The 20,182-nt window shown below is 44.1% G+C and overlaps 1 protein-coding gene across 1 annotated transcript in view; it reads left to right on the forward strand.

Annotated features, from left to right (window-relative positions):
• The first annotated feature begins 10,288 nt into the window (after positions 1-10,288).
• LOC131265612 (uncharacterized) overlaps positions 10,289-20,182 on the forward strand; it is a 32,977-nt gene continuing 23,083 nt past the window's right edge. The window contains exon 1 of the mRNA XM_058267896.1: positions 10,289-10,382. Within this exon, the coding sequence (XP_058123879.1) occupies positions 10,289-10,382 (94 nt within the window). The remainder of the gene's footprint in view (positions 10,383-20,182) is intronic.

Here is a 20,182-nt window from a genome sequence, read left to right on the forward strand (position 1 = left end):
GAGATAGAACAAACACTCAACACACGAACGTCGGTTTCGCGATATCCTGTATTCATTTACAGATGCATTATTTATAGCGTTTTATTTGTGGCCCTAAGAAAAGCTAATGAACGGGTCCTGCCTACCGGTATCTGTTGCATTGTTGCTAATAGCTACATTTCCGATCGCCCCATCAGTCACCGATTGCACCCGACCCCTACGTCACTGTGCGACATTTCCACCGGCGTTGCCTCACACAAACCTACGCGGAAAGTCCGCCAAGCCTCACGCTGTTTGAGAAAACTGGAATTGTTCCACCCTTTAGTAACGTCGGCGGCATTAGGCAAAACGATCGTGCCAAATCGAATAATCCCAAAACGGGTTAGCTCACCTCCCTGCGGGTTCGTTCTCATCGGGTTCTCATCGACGGCAACCTCATCGCCGGATCGGTTTGAGGAGAAGGGCTCCGTGTTGTCGTCGCGTGGTCTTAGTGGGCAGAAAGTCATCATATTTGTTCGATGATTTATTTGTGTTTATTTATAACGTCATCCAAGCGTCCCACGGTGTGCCGGGGACGCCTCGTTCGATGTGTGGCGATAGGATAGGAGCACGTTCGTCTGTTGCAATTTCCTTTTTCGCCCGCGAAACAGCCTCGCGTCGTTCCGGTTTTTCATTTCTGTCCGATCGTAGCTCGCGCTAGCTTCCATTCGTTCGCCCATCCATCCAGTCGTTCAACCATTACGTTTCGTTTCGTTTCCCGTGTGGCATCGGTCATCGATGATCTCGGTGCGTAATAGGATGCGACAGGCTTCGGGAGGCTTTGCCCTGCAGCGCCGTTCGTGCGCTAATGTGCGTCGCGGCTGCACAAAGTGCCACTCATGGCTTCTCTTTCTTTCTCCTTCTATCAAACCCCTCAACGGAAAGGGACCCTTTAGTGTCAGGGTTTACTCCTCGCGAGAATTCCACCACTTTCGATGGGAGTTTAGTTTTTTTTTTAGTCTTTTTTTAGTCTAGTTTAGTCTTTTTTTCCTTGGAGGCCGATCGGTACGGCAAGCCAGCTAAAGGGATTCCGTTTCGGTTTCGGAGTGTGCCATTATCAATTCCATACTTTGCATCCCATTCATGCAAGGTGTGTTTGTGTGTATGTATGTACATTTAGCACATGCAACCCTTCAAAGTTCTCTTTGCCAATGTAGTGCTCGTTTTTCCCAGTCGTCTCATTCCACTGACTGCGGTGGTTTTGACGTGTGGGACGTGCGTATGAAGAGATGAGCAGCAAGCCCGGTTCGTGTGCAACGTGTGGGAAACGTTTGTGGTAGGGATGGGAGAGCGGGCGCGAAACCGGGCGGGTGTGCCAGAGCCTGATGACTGCCAAGTAGCGGGAGAACCATTCGCTATTCCCTGCGGTAATATTAATCAGATCAGTACGGTGCCAGCACCGCGGTGACGACGACGGCGCGTGTCGAAGTTGAAAAACGTGTCAACCCCCAGCCAGCGGCCTACCAGGGGACATCAACAAAGTGACGGAAGTCCCCAGCGCCAGGCCTCAAGTGCATTAATCAACCCTTGCCAGTGTGCAGTTGGTGTAATAAGGTGGGAGTTGCAAATGTGTCGTGTTCAGGTTTTCTTTTTGTTGTGCAGCGTGAAGTGGTTTTTGTTGCAAATCCGTCCCTCATTGGCTTCGGTGGGTGGACAATGTTTTGATTGCAAAAAACTAGGAGAAGAAGAAGAAGCATAAGTGAACAGCATGCTGCGTATAAAAGGGGGGCACCCGAGAACGCAAGAGAAAATGTCAAAGACGCCCGGCTCGTGCTGACAGGTGAAGCAAAGGCAACAAAGAAACCTCGTAATTTTCATTTTCCACCATATTCAGGTATTACCCACCACCGGTGTGCAGTGAAAATGCTACAACGACACTGCGTTCGCAAACGGGTGGGAGTAACGCAGTCGCTACAAACGCGCGTCCGAACGAAAGCGATGTAAAACAAAAGACTTCAACGAGTGGATGGCCAAAAACAAGTGACGAACCTTTATTTTTCTTGAATTTATTATTTTTGAAACAAAAGAAAAAAGTTACAGCGATGGTGAAAGCACGGGCAAAATACTTTGACGGTGATTGGGAAGTTGTTTGGAAATTTGATGGAATCCGGTTCAAGCTGCCAAGAGCGGCTTGCAGCTGCTCGGGCGGCCAATGAAATTCGACCCGCCGTCTGTCCGCGGTTGATCAGGTTGATCAGAGCGGCCAGAGTAAATCACCCCTCGGGCTGGAAGCGAATCGGGCAGCGCTAAGGTGATTTTGCGATGGTTCGCCGACTCTGTCCACCGTTTGAAACTCAATCCCCAAATCATAACCGGCAAGCGCTACCGTCTCGGGACGGATGTTTGATGGTCGTCCGGTTTTGGACGGTATTTTGCACCGAAACCGTGTGCGGCGCCGTTGGTGGCATCTTTCTTTCGTTCTCGCCTTCCCGGGCAGGGTGTGCCCAAGTAAGTGTGATTGTGGTTTACCGTGCACGAAAAAATGAGAGACGAACGATAGGAACGACCAGCTGGCAACAGAAGCTACGCTCGGACCGAGAAACGACAAGGTTAAAAGGAAAAAAACGAAAAAGTAGCTAGCCTAAATTATGCTGGAATCGGGAAACAGAAAATGCAGAATTGATATGCATTCAGCCATTCACCTGCTGACCGATCTAATGTGCGTAGCATTGTTTTAATGTCAATTTAAATATGCAAACCCACTTCTTCGTGTATTCTGTTAGCTCTCTGCACTTGTTCCCTTTTGACGCTTTCGAATGAGGTAGCATGGCAAGCCTGAATGAATGAATGAATAAATAGAAAACTCTGCATATTCAAGCACTTTATTTTTTCCATCTCAAGATGCTAACAATGAAACGCATGCAATCATGTTACCTTTAGTTTAGTGAGTTTCCTTCGGCTTCGCTGCACGCAGAAAATATTAATTGAAATGCGAAAAAATAGATTGATTTAATCTTAACTGCTAGGTATGCTATTCAAATTTACTGCTCATATGTACACTGTTATTTTCAAACAACTGACATGTCAAGACTGAGGAAGGGTCTTTTTAGCCTGCGGAAGGGTAAATGAGGTATAACTTCCATAAGCCGGGCGAATTGCCGCACGCCCTTTGGATGGAAAAATGTTGTAATGTTAATGTGTGGCAACTTTCCGGCTCGGCAAACCACAGGACCACACGTAGCAGAGATCCAACTCATGCAACGGTATTGTTCTTGCATGCATACAACGATGCCGGTCACTTGCGGTTGCGAAGATGGACTGTGATGGCCGTGGTTCCGAGGAGGAAAATGGATTGCATTCGTAGAAATTTCGTGTCATTAAAATTAATCAGTGCCTTATAGATGCCTCGTTTGTTGCTGGACCGGAACAGTGAGACCTAGCGGTTCTTACATGCACTGCGCTGTACTTTAATATTCAAGCGAACGAAGTGTGTTGTTGAAAGGAAATCTCTAGGAAAAATACTCAAAATGACATAGCGCGGACTCCTCCCGGAACGCACGCCCTCCGGGATTCAATCATAATCTTGATGGTCCAATTTCTTCTCCGTTCCGCTCACCTGACGTTCGCTTTGGTCAGGTCGTTCCGGCAAGGGGATGGCTCTTAATGGGGACTGGTGGGTAAGGAATCATAATCTATAACGATCGCTAAGGAAACACGCTGATTGTTTTCTTTTACCGCCATTTTCGACGTTATTAAAAGAAGATTTGGCACAAAATTCTCTGACGCTCGCTAGAGGCACCGCAGGCTTTAGGTGCGTTCGTGATTATGGCGTTCCGGTTGCGTATTTTTAGGGTTCCAGAGAGCAGGTTTGAGATGGGAAGATATACGAAATAAGTAACACGCATAGCGCACCGTGGCGTTACGCCCTAGCGACTTCCACGTATGGGGTTTGATGCGGGAGATAACTTTGCTCACTTTGCTGGAGTAAGTTTTGCTTCGGTGCTCAAGCGTGAATGAAAATTTGTGATAAGAACGGATTCACACTCACCCTCTCCGGGCTTTGCGCAAGTGCAGCTAAAAGGGTGTTGTTTTTGAGTTTAATGTTCCTATGAAAGAATGCCACACGTTAACATACTGCAGATGTTCTACGAACCCTACAAACCCTTCTGTCGTCTCGTTGGCAGCGGAAAGTTCTGAGAAATAGAGGACCAAAATTAGAAGAACCCATCGACGACGGGTTTGACAGCTGTCAACGGGTGTGACATGGTGCTGAAGGTTTATAAAAAAAGGAAAGAAAAAGAAATGTTTTGGACCACATCAAGAGCCCGCTGATAAAATTGGGGATTTTATTACCCGTCAGCAGTTTAGACAAATCTCGATCCAACGATCCAGAAGCCCCTGCCGTAAACCGCACGAGAAAAGCTTTTCACCGGGCGTTCCGATGCGCGCAACCACACGCATTAATGGTTGTTTCGATTTTATTACCGTTTCGATTTAAATAGAAATTGTCTCTGTTGGGTGGTGTTCGGTTGGGCCACCCGACGGAACACCCTGGTCGGGACGCTCTGCTACCTACCGGGAAAGAGTGGCCAAGTGTGCGCGTGCCTGTGCGAGGAATTTCCAGCATTCGCCCACCCGGGGTTCCCTCTTTGTCCGGACCTTGATGCGTGATGCGCCGCCGAAACGTACTGGGGGAATATTTTGATCGAAGATCGGCTCGTATTCTATTAACTAATAGTCGAGTCGCCCTACCTGCCCGGGCCCACCTGCCTCGGCGATGCGTGAGTGGCGGATAGAACCTGCCCGTTTTCTTCCCGATCTCTTCCCTTCTGCTGAGGGAACAGAAATCGAAACTTCTCGCCGGGCATGAAAGCGTATCACACTTGAACCTTTTGTCGAGTGGGCCTCCAGGCGCTGAAGGGGAGGGTTAAAATTAATAAGTTTATTGATTTTTTATCGATCACAAGGGACGACAGACTGAGCGTGCGGTAAAGCGTCGAAGGGAAACAACTCCCCGGGCAAGGATTACGAAGATTTGTCCCGCGGCTATGAGAGCCTGTTTGATGTTTCAGGTGCGGTGATCGGTACCTTTGACGGTCAATTCTGATCAGGGATTGGTTTTTGATTGAAGTAACCGTTTATTGTAAGCGGGATGGACGTGATAACCTTGTTCCACAACATTGTAGATTTTCAAAGCATAGATAAAAGTAGATGGTTTGGATTAACATGGATGGATTCCAGCTTGGCCAGTGAACAGTCAAACCTTTTTTTTCTATGACTCAAATTTACCGTCATCCTGTACAACCATAAGCTCGTTGGCTTTGTGGAGGTTTATATTGCCAATTGTCGAATTTTGTTCTTATGAATATATGGTTTCAACAGTTTTTGAAGAGTTTTAGGACTGACCAGCGATTTGGCGTTTCTGCAGTGTTTTGCCCATCCTTCCATCTATCAGTTTCAAACGGAGCTCACCATAAATAAAAATAAAAATAAGCATAAAAAAATGCTGGGTTTGTTATTTTTTAGCCCATGTAATCTCGTTTTCTGATATCGTTCCGATAGCTATCAAATAGTTATCAGATTTTTGTTGTTTGTTTCGTTCTTTTCCTGTGCGTAAGTTGCTGTTTTTGTGTTTTTTGTATTTCGATTTTTAATAATCGATATATTTAATGTATAGTTTTATTACATAAAACATTAGTTACAATTAAAATTCAGTCACTATGCTAATACTTGATAGTCCATCCTTACGACGGCTGGGGAGCAAAAGGCCGCTTCCCGTCACTCGCGTGTGGCCTTCGCTGTCACACTTTAGTGACACACTCACTGGAAGGTCCCAACATATAAAGGGTGTCCCAGAAAGTATAAGCACAATTTCAAAATTATGTAAAAAATAAAACCTGTTCCAGAAACTGAATTTATGTTTCATAAATTGTGTTTGGGTTCTGTTCTGGACTATTTGCGAAAGATAAAATTTTTAAAAATTTAATCGTATTCTAATGACCGCACTTTTGATCTGTCGCCTCCGATATGGCTCAGCACATACTTGTCGTGAACGGTTTTCGACACTTTTGAACGGTTTTACACTTTTTTTGAAAACTGTTGATGTTTTCCGTAGCTTTAACATGTTTTCTCAAGTGTGCCTTCGTTAGCGCCCAAAATATCTCAATTGGTCTGGTCTTGGTCGACTTTTCGTCGAACTGATGCATGGGGGTTGACCACACAGCAGCTTGTCGTACAGCTTCCGGGCCCGATGTTTAATGCATGCAGCCTAATTTGCACTCCGTTTCGATTTCTTTTGGATTTTGTACGATTTTAAATTCAATCTTGCCTTGTCTCATTGGACGTTACTTTTTGACGTACCCATTTGTTGAGCCACATCGCGAATGGAACTTTCCTATTTTTGCTTGAATGCTTTTGCTCTTTCCCGGTTCAACTGTTGGTCGATAGGACCAGGTTTTTGACCACTTTTAAGCGTATCCTCAAAGCTGGACTCCTCCCGAAACTTTTGGATGGCGGTTCGTACGGCTCCGATACTCACACCTACCGATTTCGCCAATTTCCTTAGCGAAATGTAAGGAGTCGAACACCATTTGTGCAGAACGCTTTTGCGCTTTTTGACGGAAATGCCTCGCATTTTAACAGAAACGGTTAAAAAACATAGTTTCGATGCATTATCCAGTAGGTTTGAATGCAAACAATCAAACACCCGAAGAATCAACTGTTTGGCGTCATCCGTTTTCCAGAAACGTAATTTAGAAATCGTGCTTATACTTTCTGGGACACCCTTTAGCTATCGCAAACGCTGTCGCTGAATCTGAAAACTTCTAGAAAATGACTCTAACACGATTCGTTTGAATATTGTTTTTATTCAATCTAACACTTTAAATTTTACGCGCTTTTTGTTTCACAGTTTAGCGAGATATATCATTAAAAAACTACTATTACCTGTTTTTTCTCATTCTTAATTAATGTGAATCACACTTTTGAGTCTTACATCTGGCATATTTGACTACTGGCTGTCGATTTGCTAATGATCGGAGAGTTTGCCGTACGTTATATACATGTATTATCTTTGAGGACGATTGCACACTGGTCTGGTGGAGTGATCTTTTACAATCGTGGATATCGCTCGGCCTGACATACTGCGGAAATTTTTCATTTTTATTTCGTGCCGTGAAAATTGGTAGTACGGTTCTATGTATCTGTACTATGAATTAATATCTCTGTTCTTAAATTTTAGTTGAAATATATTACATACCAGCACTATGTCCTAGAAATTTATAACATTGACAAAATGTATTATGGTGACAGAATGGTTTAAAATGCTTGATTGATTGATGGTTTTATTTATCCGGTTGAGTTAGATCGCTAGCATCTGGTGATTTTATAGTCTCAACTACATACATTTAATTTACTTCATGTGTATGCAGATACATTATATAACCCGAAACAGTGACTCATCCATTACAAAGGAAATGATGGTGCAATTGCAAACCACAGAACAAAGCAATATTGCGGCAATAAGAATTAAGTATCCGACACTCCAACATCCGCTCGTGTTAAACGTGCAGAACTTGAATGAGGGAACAGAAAAGCCGAGAGAAAAGATAGTAGCCAGTTTAAGCCAGATTCGTCCAACCATTACCGCCGTTTATGAATTAAACATAAGCCACCCATCAACGCCAGTGAGGTCTGGTGCCACAACATGTACGTGTACACAATAGGTTCTTCTACATCTCCCAAATGATTTGGAAATCGCAAACCACTAACCAGGACGCCATGTTATAGAGGGAAGGGCATCGGTAGGGCTGTTTCTGTACCGTTACTAATTTGATGTACGAGAAGGAACGGGAAGGCGAGCTTTGCAAAAGCATGTAGGAGAAAAGTGATGTCACTGAGCAACACCAGAGGAACACTTTGCGCAACTTATCCCCACTCAGAACTCGCATACATAGCGATGGATCGTCTATTGTTAAGGCTCAATTTTCTCGTACGCATACAGTATGCACGTGAGGTTGGTGTACCATACGATTCCACGTGTGCACATAGGCATAACGCACCTTACCACCACCATGTGCAAGTGCGCAAAGAGTTGATGTGAATGGTTTCTCTTCCAAGGGGAGCCCGTAGTGTCCGGCCTGGTGAAGGTGTACTTTCCAAGCCGCTGGTCAGAGAGTTCGTTGGCCGTCTGTAATTTTTTTTCCTTTTTCTTCGTACGATAGGGGGTAAGTGGACAATGGTAGACATCTCTGTCTTTCGTCTTCGACCGTTTCGATGATAGGGCAGGCGAGGAGGAGAGCAAGGAGAAGGCACTGGGCTCGTCTTCTTCCGGTGCGCTACGGTGCGAGACTTCCGTTTCATTCCAGTTGCTCGCCTGAAGTGTCGTGCGCAATACGATCGCCACAATCTTCCCCCACGTCACGGAGTCCAAATCCTCCGCACGTGTCGTTAATTTACCCGCACAGCTCCTTCTTTCGAAGTGTTCGATGGAAGGAACCTCCCGAAAACAGAGAATCTTCCACCAATGGCACCATAAACGGAAGCAGCACTTCTACCGATTCACCGGAGCGTGCCTTCCGTTTCACCTCCAGAAAAGGGTCACGACGAATAATCATTCCGGCGACGACAACAACGACGAAGACATCTTCATGTTCCACCAGTGTGGAGCTCCAGATTGATTAATATTCCATACATCACCAGGATGTTGGACACAGACACACACCAACAAGAGCTCGTTTTTGTTTGTAGTTGCATAAATGTTTTACCTGGATAAATACTGCCCACTTATGCCTTGCCTTTTTCAATACTGTTTGCGTTGTTTACAGTGCTTTTCGATTCGCGTACATGATACACACACAGTATCGGGTTATTTTGGAAGGTTGTATGTTTATTCTTTTAAATCTTCTCTCATGCGAAACCCTTTTGAACACAACGCTCCTAGCTCCCATTGTTTTTAATTGCCCACATACACATCGGACCATCGGCGTACGTCGCCCCACGGCTTGGTAGTAAACATTCGATGTCGCATACTAACCTTCGGCTACTAAACATAGCTTGTGTGTTGGTGTGTGCGATCGAGACATGCACCACAGAGCACACGAAACGGGGAAAACCAACATGAGAGTGGGCAAAGGAAACCCCCACCGGCAGCATGGCTCGAGGGGAAACAATTTTGCGCCATACGAACGCGATCGTGCAATACGCAGAGAGAAAGAAACGTTAGGAGGGAAAGAGAGAGAAAAAAAAAACGCCGTAAAAAAGTACAGGTGGGATAGAAAAATCAATGCTTCACCGTACCCCTGCCGGGAAAGTGCGGTCCATCTCTGGAGCGAGCCCTTGAGGGACGAGAGACCCGGCTGTCCAGCTGAGTTGCGTGAAGATGGTCGTCGGCTGATGAGTGAAGTGATAGTCATTTGCTAATTTAATATTGCCCGGGTGACATCATTAGGGATCGTGTCGTGGATGTACAAATTCGGCGAGCGTAATCGTCGCGAGATCGTATCGAAGAAAAATCTCTGCTGTTCCGGAAGTGGATAAAATGAGCAGGTTAAAATATTTATTATTTCAATTAAATAGTGAAAAACATGAGATGGTGTATTTTTGTTTCGATTGAAGACATTAACAAGCCTGCATGGGCTTATTAATTTCATTAGAATGGATGTGATTTAGAGTGGGCATTTCCCAGTTAAGATTTGCTCCAGGTGCGTATTTCCCAGCGCTAAGTTAACGGTTGCAAACCAAGGTGGAAATTACTCCCAGATGGATGGTATGAGTTTCGATAGAAAGAAATTGGATTAATTAGTGGTTTGCGCTCGGTACGGCAAGTGTTTGGCGTGGCGTTTAAAGTGCGTAGATGAAAAGCCACCCTTCAGTACGCCAGCGAAATTGATGCCGTGAAAGTTTTGCGCGCCAAGCAGTGACTTTGTGTCGATTTTTTATTTTGCTTGACTACTATGCTGCATCGTCGTGAAAATGAGTGCGTGACCGGTTTATGCTGCAGCTGAAGCTTCCTTCCTCTTCATCACTACGCCAGCTGCATGCCGATGCGATAGAAGTGGTACGGGAGAAAGAAATTCCTCTCGAGCCGGGCGACGTACGGCGCGCAGGGCTTGTACTGGGCTCCTGTTTAACACTGCACAACGTAATAGATGTAGGCTAATCATCGGCAGAGTTGCATCGCAAAGCAATGGTTTCAGTTAACTGACGTCGAGTGAGAGCAGAGTAAGGTGGCGCACGGTGAAAGGTGGTAGGAGAAAGTGTGCGACGCATGAGTAGTGCTAGAATACTTTCCTCGTGTATAACGTGAACAGAAAACACCGCGGTGCTAAATATGTTTTCGAGGCTGTGCAAAAACACGATCTTCCCTACGGGTCTCAACCAATCGTCCACAACCTCAGCCACTGGAAACAACGCGGAAAGAAGTGGTAAGTTATTATTAGTTTGACAATGATTACATTTTCAAACATCTTCTTGACTATGCTAGTACAACTATGACGTTGAAGGGTCGCAAAGCAACACTTACAAATAGAGCAATGAATATTCCAATCCAGGCAACTTTGGCTTGTTTTGGGTTGAAAATATTTGGTTTGTAAATGAATCATAGTCGAGATCGAAGCACAAGTGATCAAAAAACAACATTTTCATTTGGAACACAACATATACAATTTTCACCCCTGGATTAATAATCTTAAAAAAGTAAGTGAGTAAATGGCTGTGTAAATTCATAGCATCAAAAGACAGGAACTTTTGAATCATTAAAATCGATACAAACAAACTATAAAAATCGATGAAACTCATATTTATGCCATATATGACTAGAAGAGAATTAAAACAACCTATGATTTAAAGATGATGATTAGCCCCACAGTGGGGCTCCCACTACTTACTCCTACATTGGTTTGACAAGGACGAAGGTATTTTAAGATGTTGTAAATCATCAAATGATAGAGGGTATTGGGGCATCAATAGCACAAAGAGGTACTAAAGCATGACCATAACTAAATTGAACCAAGGAAAGCGCGCTACTGTGGCTCTAGTAGCGTCAGCCAGAAACTAATATTTTTAGTAGTATTAGTAAATAGTAACAATGAAGTTGTGAAAGTTTCAGACCTGTACTATTGTTTTTCGCGAAATGCCGTATAATGGAAATTGAACGATCAAAAATGAAGCCGCACTTCTCCAGACGCCCGAAGTCTTGACAGGAAGAACAGCGACTTGTTAAAATTCTTCTCGCTGGTTTTCAGCTACGATAAGGTGTTCTATGGGAGTTAGGGGCCCTAACAGATTTAAAATATACTGTAAGCTTCAAAAGCAACATTAAGTACCAGGTTTTTTTTTACCTCTTGTCGCCGTCTAGCTTTAAATAATCTTTGGTCACGTGGATGTTTTAACACACAATCAAACGAAGACGGTTTAATGTTTTGGCCACGGTGGATTCAATTTAAATGATACTGTTGGAAACGGTTCCAACGTAGTGCAAAAGCAAATAAAGAAAAGAATTCCTTAGGGACCGCTGTGGTGCGGAACCAAAAAATTAGTCTTTTTATTAAACGCTTATGTTTGCACAATCCGCTCATTGCGCCCAAACGTGCCCTATTTATAGCCTCCTGCCGGCGAAGCCGACGCCAAGGGTCATCGCTCCTCTCGATCAGCCGATCCGTCAGCTGATCGATGAAGTTCCCTTTTGGCTTATCTCTATCATCAGGCTGTCTGTTCTAAGCCGAATTGACAGCTGGCGTTAGAAGCAAAGTGTTTCTAACAGATACAGTTGCCCAAACGTTACTGTACAGTTTGAACCCAAATACTTTTAAGAAGTACTAGCACTGTGAGGGAAAGTGAAAGAAAAATATTGAAATAAAGATCGGGTGCAAGATACAGTTTTGTGGTCGGCCATAAGATAGACAAGGCAATAACATCAAATTCAAATTGAAAGAAGGAAAAAGTTCTATTGAAGGATTGAAATTTACTATATACGTGTAGTAGCTCACAAAATAAATCGTATCTCCTATCTGGATGAGAATTTTGACTTGAAACTTGCCAAAGAAGTCAAAAACATAATTATCGACGATCAAACAAAACAATCCGTTAATTCAGTTGAATTTTTTATGAATACTAGTATTCGTGTTTTTGAAGATCACTAACTTTAAATTTGAGTATGTAAAAAAATCTTCTTTTTGATTGCTATTATCTTTTCTGCGTTTAAAAATTCTCCTATCAAACCAATACCTTAATTCCAAACTATTGGATCATCTAGGCATGAAAAGAAACACTCCAGTAATCACTTCGTGTATGTGTGATTGTAAAATTTTACGATAAATTCCACAGTTTTCGCCCGAGGATCGCTAGGCGGGTATGATTTAAGCAAACTGCCACGCGTTAAATTCGTAAAATGCTCCGTTGTTGCTGTCAGTGCACATTTCTATGCAAGCTAAAAGCTTTTCCTAAAACACTATAATGATCGTAATAGTAGTGATCGGTACTCCCTTTAAAGGTTGCCTTTCGTGCCTCCTTAACTTTGGCGTCCCCTCAAGCGATCTCTTTAGGAGGCATACATAGTTAGCAGGAGGCGCGCAGCGGTTGTTGACGTCATTCTTGTGCGGCTGGCTCGGACCCCGATTATCTTCCCGGTCTCGGCCACGGCCATGGCCATTTATCAGCGGCAAACGTAGACGGCGCAAGTAGAATCTAGCCTTTCCGCGGAACAACAGCCGGTCTTCGGGAGGGAGCGATCATCAAAGTTTTGGAGAGACCTATCATAACATCAGTCATCTGGTGCTCGTGGCCGGGCGGTGGTGCAGTCGTTCACCCGCAACCGGTCCGGGGCCGTTGTTCTTGGCTGCATGTCTCGACCGTAGACGAGCGCGCCCAGAAGAAAGGCCAGGGTGCACGCGCGTCCGCGCTTAACGATGAAATCGTGATTGATTTTCGTCGGAATGAAGTTAAAGAAGCTGCTGATGCGACCTCATCTTTCTGCACCTTCCTCGGCATGCTGGCTGTTTCCGCGGTGACTGCTTCACGCGTCTCATACCCCCTTGAGGCCCCCAGGGTGAGGCTTAACCAGGATCAACAAGTTGCTGCCGGGGAGTCCTGGGAGCCGCTCGGTGAAGGAAATGGCTATGCTCCGGAATGAGACCAGTCCCAATGGGAACGGAAAGGTACTGTTGCGAGCATAAATCTCGTTGCCTACGTTCGAAAGCTGCGTGTATGTGCGAGGGAGAGTGAGATAGAGAGAGACGGATCGGGAGAGTGAGAACATAATGACGATGACGATGTTGTAGCCCTTTTACCCTTCTGGTTTGATGACGACGTTCATGATCAGTCGTGAGCTAGAGGATTCGCAGTGATTGGGTCCGGGAAATGGATGGAAAATGGTGAACCACAGAAAAGTGCACCACCGTATGGGGACTCTTTTGCTCTCTATTAAATTACGTTCATCGGCTTCCCATAAAACGTTTGCCAAGCACCGGACGAGAACGGGCGGAAACGTTTGGTCCGAAAGGAAAGAACGAAACGCTGCAGAACGTTTCGTCCAGGTTTGAAGTGCAGTTTGATGCGGATGGGAATCAAACCGGAGCGGACTCGGTTTACTTGAAATTATAACATAATCGCACACTCGCGATCATAACGCGAACGCAAACGCGCCGGCGCGGAATTTCGTCTCGATCGCCGGGGGAAGCATAAATTTTTATGCGAATGTGCATTCCATGCCGCCTTCCGGTCCTTCGTTGGTTTATGGCGTTAGCGTCGGGATGCATAGTGCGGGATATGTTCGGATGGGATTTACGAGTCTGTGCTTAGGACCCCTTGAACGGAGCCGCCGGAGGATTAAGTTGCTGAGTAAAACAAAAAAAATCATACAGACACATGAACGTGCAATTCGGGATGGGAAATAGGGTATGGAATGGGCAACTAATGCTGGAATGAGTAATATCTCTACACTTGTTGATAGCATTTTGAAGAAGATCATGGTGGAAGCATACAAACGCCCAAATATTTTACATTAAAATAGTTTCACATGAAAAAAAACACCACCGTGGAACAGGTTGTAGAACATCGGTAATGATCGTCATCGTCGGTTGCAGCGTGCCTCTACTAAAATGGAATCTTGTAGATTCCCGTTTTCGACATGCATCCGCACCAGCTCGTTGTGGACGAAAAATTGCTGCTACTGATGGCGACGACCAAAGCCATTTACAGTGCAGCATTTTTTTCCAAACCATGCGCTAACTACCAGGGCAACTAGAGCAAGATTAATTGTACACTGTACCTTCACTCTTCCAAACGAGCATCTAGCATCACCGTCCCTCCGTGGCCCTTTGGAGAAGCTAAATTGAGGGCCAAGGTGGACAAATTTATCTTCCACCCGCCAACCGTACCAGCCGGCCGTTGTATTTGTAGGCGCGTTTATCAAACCGCTGGTTGACCCAGATTTTTACAAACCATACAAAGTAAAGGCGGCAGTGTAGCATATTTCATTACAGGATTTGAAATAATAGTTTCACAAAATCTCGTAGTAAATGTTAAGAAATTAATTTTTCAACAATAATTTTCTAAAGAAACCATTCATTTTTATTTGAATGCGTTATTCTTCTCTGAGATAATCTACCAACAAGAAAATTAACTCCTTCCAACTTCGATGTTCGCCGATGATAGATCCCTCGAAACTATCGCCATTATGAAAACGTTGAGTGAAATATTTTCATTAACGAAACCCTTCTTCTCCCTGCCTCCGTGTACGCCAAAGTTGAAAATTTGACATTCAACTAACAACATCATCATAATCTTGTAATTGCTACTGCAATTATCCGCCACGTTCTTGCTTCTCCTTCTGCTCCACGTCAAGAAGAAAATTGTGCCGTTCCATAATTGCATTCAGCAGGTGAACGGAAAATGTAAGGGGAAAAATGAAATTAAACTACCCAGATCAATCTATTGCGTGTGTGCCGTACCACTACCGATCTCCGCGGGTTTCCTCGGGTAGATCAAGAAAACACGGGTTCGTTTGCGTGCTCAAGTGTTTAGCTCTTACTCTTTACCATCGTAACTCGAGTCCTTAAGTCTTACCGTTCCGCAAATCGTTCTGGTAGATCGAAGATGCGGCGCCGGGAGTCTCAACAGGTTGAGAAGTCAATTCTAGCCCGACTTTAAACCAACCAAGTCCAGGAAGAAATGGACTCCGGGTTAGTTGGTTGAGCAAAGTGAAGATTATTGGCACCTGATAAAGCTTTAAATTAAATGCTCCGTTCGTCTATCTTTGTAATTCGCTGTGGTTGTTTTTTTTCGATGGAAATTGAAAACATAACCATATTTGCCAATAAAACATAAGCATATTCCAATATAGCGGATCAAAGCAAAACGTAGCGGAACGAAAATAACATATTAAATTTATGTTCTAATCTAACATTCAATTTCATCTGCAAAGAAACGATCTTCTCATGTTTCTTTACTATAAAATTTGGTTTCTCCGCTTCTTAAATATGTTTTATGAAAGAAAAACAAAGGGTTTGCATAAAAAATTAAATGAATACACTTTCAACTTAAAATAAAAATCATTTGACTACATATGAAATTGTTCTAAATTTGTTTTATATTTATTCAAACCGTCTCTCTACAAACACAAAAATTCGAAGCTTAGTATAAAAAAGTTGAAAGACTTTCAAATTAACCGAGTATCAACCCATTCCAGAAAGGTTAAATAAATTAACCAAAAATGTGAAAAAAAAACAAAAAGACGAAACACCGTGGGTTACGCCTCAACCATGTGCAGTATGGTATTTTGGCGCAATCACAACGCAGTAGGATTGTGTGTAGCGATTTGCTGCATTCACCCTTTGGCCGACAGTTGCCGAATGGCCAACCATATAATCATAATTCACCACATTCGCTCATCAACGGCGGTTGGGCATATCGGTGCTTGCCGAAAGCTGGATACGAGTGGGTTCCGCTGCCGGGGGAAGGTAGAGCGAGCGAGTAGAGCCAAACCTCCCCGGGAAACACACTCGACGGCGATCGGCGGGCCACGGATGGGCTGCACTTTTTAATTTTCGCAATGCATCATCGGAATTGGCGGCTGGTGGCTAGAATGTAGCCCCGTCGGTCATGGTCAGGGGTTGTGCTTTATCTTTCCGGTCACTTTTCGGCGCGAAGGGTTTGCCAGAACCAATAAAGTAAAGTCAAATGGCTCAACGCTGTAGTCCGCACACAGCGGACACAGGAACGCCGACGCTGGAAAAGTTCGACAATCCGAAGGGGTAATAATAATTACATGATGTTCGAAATGGTAAAGACATGGATCATAAGAGCGGAAGGTGGCATGGTTTGGCGAGTTCTGGAGTATGTGCAGCGTGTATCGTTTTGTTTTTTTTTTTGCCGAAACTTGCATCCGTCTTTCCATATCGTACAAGGCTGTGGCTCGAAAAACTGATGGCTCGCCAGCCAAATCGGTCAAAACCTGCTGGAAGGGAGTAAAAATAAAACTAGAACAAAAATGAACCCAGATGCTGCGGGTGTTTAAGACGGTCGAGTCTTCGGGAAGGGCAGTTTCTTCAGATTTTTTCGGGCTTTTTTTTCCTTTTGCGCGGCGTTTCTTCGGATCGCGCCAATTTCGCGGCAGACGGTGGACAGTTGGTCAAAAACTGCAACGCGAAAACCGATTCGTTTCGTTTCGCTTCAGTGTTTTTTTTTTCATCATAGTGGAAAGTATTAGCGTTGCTAAGGGACGATCCTGGCGCATTACCCGTTCAATATGGAACAGGAGAAAAAGGATAAACACCATGGGGTTTGTTTTTGTATTCTTTACTTCTTTGTTTCTCCGATCCGCACGGAAGAAGGGGGGGTTTCTACTGACCTGTACGAAGCGAAAGCCATAAATAATCTCTTTTCGGGATGTTTTGGTTTTTGGGATACTGCTCGAGGATGTTGTCGAGGCAAGGGTGGGTGCCTGCGTTGGGGTAATTGCAAGTATGGTCGTTTAATTTTATTTCGCTTCATTTTAATTTTCACCTTTACCCCGTCCGCGAAGCGTTCTGGGTTGCTTGAAGATGGATGAGAAAGAAAAATAAAAAAAAAGTACTGTGCTGTAGAACGCGCCATCGGGGGAGGAAAGTCAAATGGATCAGCTCAAGCGGTGATCACCTCACGATCATCGATCAGATTGTCCAACAATTTCGTTGGATCAATCGAGGGCTGCGATGCGAAAAGGTTGCGCAGTTTTTTTGTAGTTTGGCCCCGTTCTTATCTTTTCCCCACCCCCGCAACGGCCTATCTTAACCATTCACGGCGGTGACGAAAGGTCCAAAATGGGTCGAAGTGGAGGGGATCCAATCGGCACAAACTGTTCGACGGCGAGCGGCAGGAGGTTATTAAAGGATCGATCGTTTCGTCGCCCCGTTCGAACGCCGGTTTTTGCCCCAATCCGGACGCCAGCTCGCGGCCAGTTCGAAGGTCAGCCCGTTTTAAATTCCAAACTAATACGTATGCCGATCGCAAATCGGTCTTCGTTGCGGTCGTGAGTGGAAAAAGGGGAAGAACTTTTCTCTTCCGCCATTCCGTTCTGGAGCGCCAAACGAAGGGAGGGGGGTGGTAATGATCCGGTAATTTACGTACCAACCATCCCCGCGCCAGCGTGTCCAACGTTGACAAGCCGGGCCCGGGAATGTGAAGGAGAAGCCAAAAATGTAACCCATTCCTTATCGTCCTTCTCAGATGCTTCAGCCGGGTGACGGGTGTGCGTTTCCGTGACGTGATGTGATACGATGTCGGTTGAACCGAACGCATCGTAAAATGGCTCGTGACGGAACGCGCACCGAACTTTTATGGCACTTTCCATCGCGAAAGAAAAATAATTTTAAAAAATAACCAGCCAAGGAGCGGGATCTGGGTGGGAAATAAAAAGGAAATAAAATGCCCGGATGCCGGTCGGGGAAACGGTGATGGGAACGGGGTGGTCAGTGATTAACAGAGGGAGCTAACTACCACATGCCACCCCCGACTCGATTCGTCCCAAAAGGGATAGCTTTTTTTATTCTTCTGTTTGTTGCGCGGGTAATGAGATTAAAATAAAACCATAATCGCGATTTCGTGGCTGCAGTTTGCCGATCGGCCTTTCTCCGCAGCGAAAGGCGTTGGACGGGAAAACAATGGCCCCATCGTAAAGGTGGGATCGGTAGAACCGATCGGGGTACAGTTGGCGGTAACTTCTGAATTTAATTTAAATTTACTTTTATTATTCATTTACCACTTTATCGCTTCCCGCGCGCTGGCTCGACGGTCCCAAGCTGTACGAGGGTGGCGTGTCCTGCGACCAGATAAGGCATCGGTGCGACGGTAGGCACGTGAAGGATATTAATACATTCGTGCGAAACTGTCCCCGCCATCTTAGCAGGAATGGGTGTGATGGTGGAGCGGGCCGTTAAAAACCCGCGCAACAACAGGAAAGCAAGATCTTTTGGGCGGCATTTACATTTCTCCCTCGTCACACAAACGCTCGTGTGCGATCGCGGTGCTATTTTGAAGCGTAACTCATCGTTTTAGTGGGTGATCAACTGGGCGATATCTGGTTTTCCAATGGCCCGTCTTTATGTCCGTCTTGATGGTCGCGTCTTCGAGTGCTTTTATGTGACACTTAAAATTTGATTCGAAAACCGCCCGGCGAGATTGATACTTGATTTTGGCGAATGGGATAATTTTCTCGTATAAAAGAGGAAAATTCACAATCAGCTTCATGGGTGTGAGATATGTTGTAGTTTTTTTTTGCAATTCATACTGGAATGTTAGGTGGATAGTTATGAGTTTTATTGAAATTTCGTTGTCTGGATGTAATTTTTAAAGGTTTTAAATTTTAGTAAATTTTTGTATCGAAAATCGAGAATTACAATCCTTTCAAATTACTTATTCATAATCGTTACTCGTGAGTTCGAAACCCTTCCCTGAACGAGAGGACTGAGTTTGGATCAATATATTGGTTGGTTTATTTGATTGTTGATTATTGTTTTAAACTGTACTTGAAATTAATGCTGTACACAAATTGTTTTAAAATATGTTATATTATAGTTTTAAAGGCGTTGTCTCTGAGTAGCTAGCTTCGATAAGCTTTCTATATTGGGAGCCTTATTTTATGGTATGGTCGTTATGAAAAAGGTATTCCTTGAATGTAGCTATTTTGGATGCAAAGTAAACCAGTTATTGTCGTCGCTTTTTGGCGACACTCACGACGACAGGAAATGTTATAACGATCAATAATGCAAATACGATAGAAAAAGTCTAACAAAAAGTGTACGAGAAAGTCACTTGGTATTGAACAACTCGTTCAACAATTTTATTCTTCATTTTGGGGAAAAACCCTGACATCGTGAACAAATCCGATAAGAATCGAGATGTACTTTTTTGTATGAAGCACTACAATTTTATAACAGGCCGGATAAAATCAGTTGGCGGACCGGACTTTGCGGACCCCCTACCCTTGGGAGTAGGCATGATCGAACACGATCGTTACGCAAAAAAAAAAAGAGAAGAACAACATCTAAATTATTGGCTTGGTTTTCTATATTCTACGGACCTTTTGTTGATACTGGTAACGTTGATTTCAATTGTTAAATTTGGTAATAATTAGCTTACAACTATGCAAGTATCATTCCGTTCATCGTTGCATAGAAGTGCACATGGTTAAATAACAAGAGTAGTAAATTAAAATTGAAAAAATAGTTATAATGAGACTATTGTTTTAAGAACTGATTGTGGTTTTATATTTTCCTTCACAATTGCTGTTGCAAATGCAGCAATTTGCAATGACTTCTGTGAAGGGATCGTTTTAAACCCGTTGCTGTTTTATTCGGATTTAATACGGTATGAAGAAACGATGCTATTTCAGCCGGTGGATTTTTTGAACTGATACGGGACGGTGCGTTACAAATGTTGCTAGAATGATATTCAAATTTATGTTCTTAAGAAATCAGGACCTCAAAAATCAGTAAAAAGCATTATATGAAATAATCTCGGAGTAATGTCAAGTAGGCGCATTTTAAGATTTATTATGCTTGAGCTATTAGCACTTTAAAAAACCATCAATCAGTCTTCTTATCTCAATTTTTTGTTTTATCAACGTTTGCGATCCGATGTAGAATCTGGTTTTCTTCAAATTGATTTCATTGCGGTGGTCGTGCTCCAGAACACTTTCTACCCGAAAATGGGTGATGTCTTTCACCTCCGGCCGACGCCGGAATGGAGA

The sequence above is a fragment of the Anopheles coustani genome, chromosome 2 (assembly GCF_943734705.1).
Source record: "Anopheles coustani chromosome 2, idAnoCousDA_361_x.2, whole genome shotgun sequence".
NCBI classification, from domain to species: domain Eukaryota; kingdom Metazoa; phylum Arthropoda; class Insecta; order Diptera; family Culicidae; genus Anopheles; species Anopheles coustani.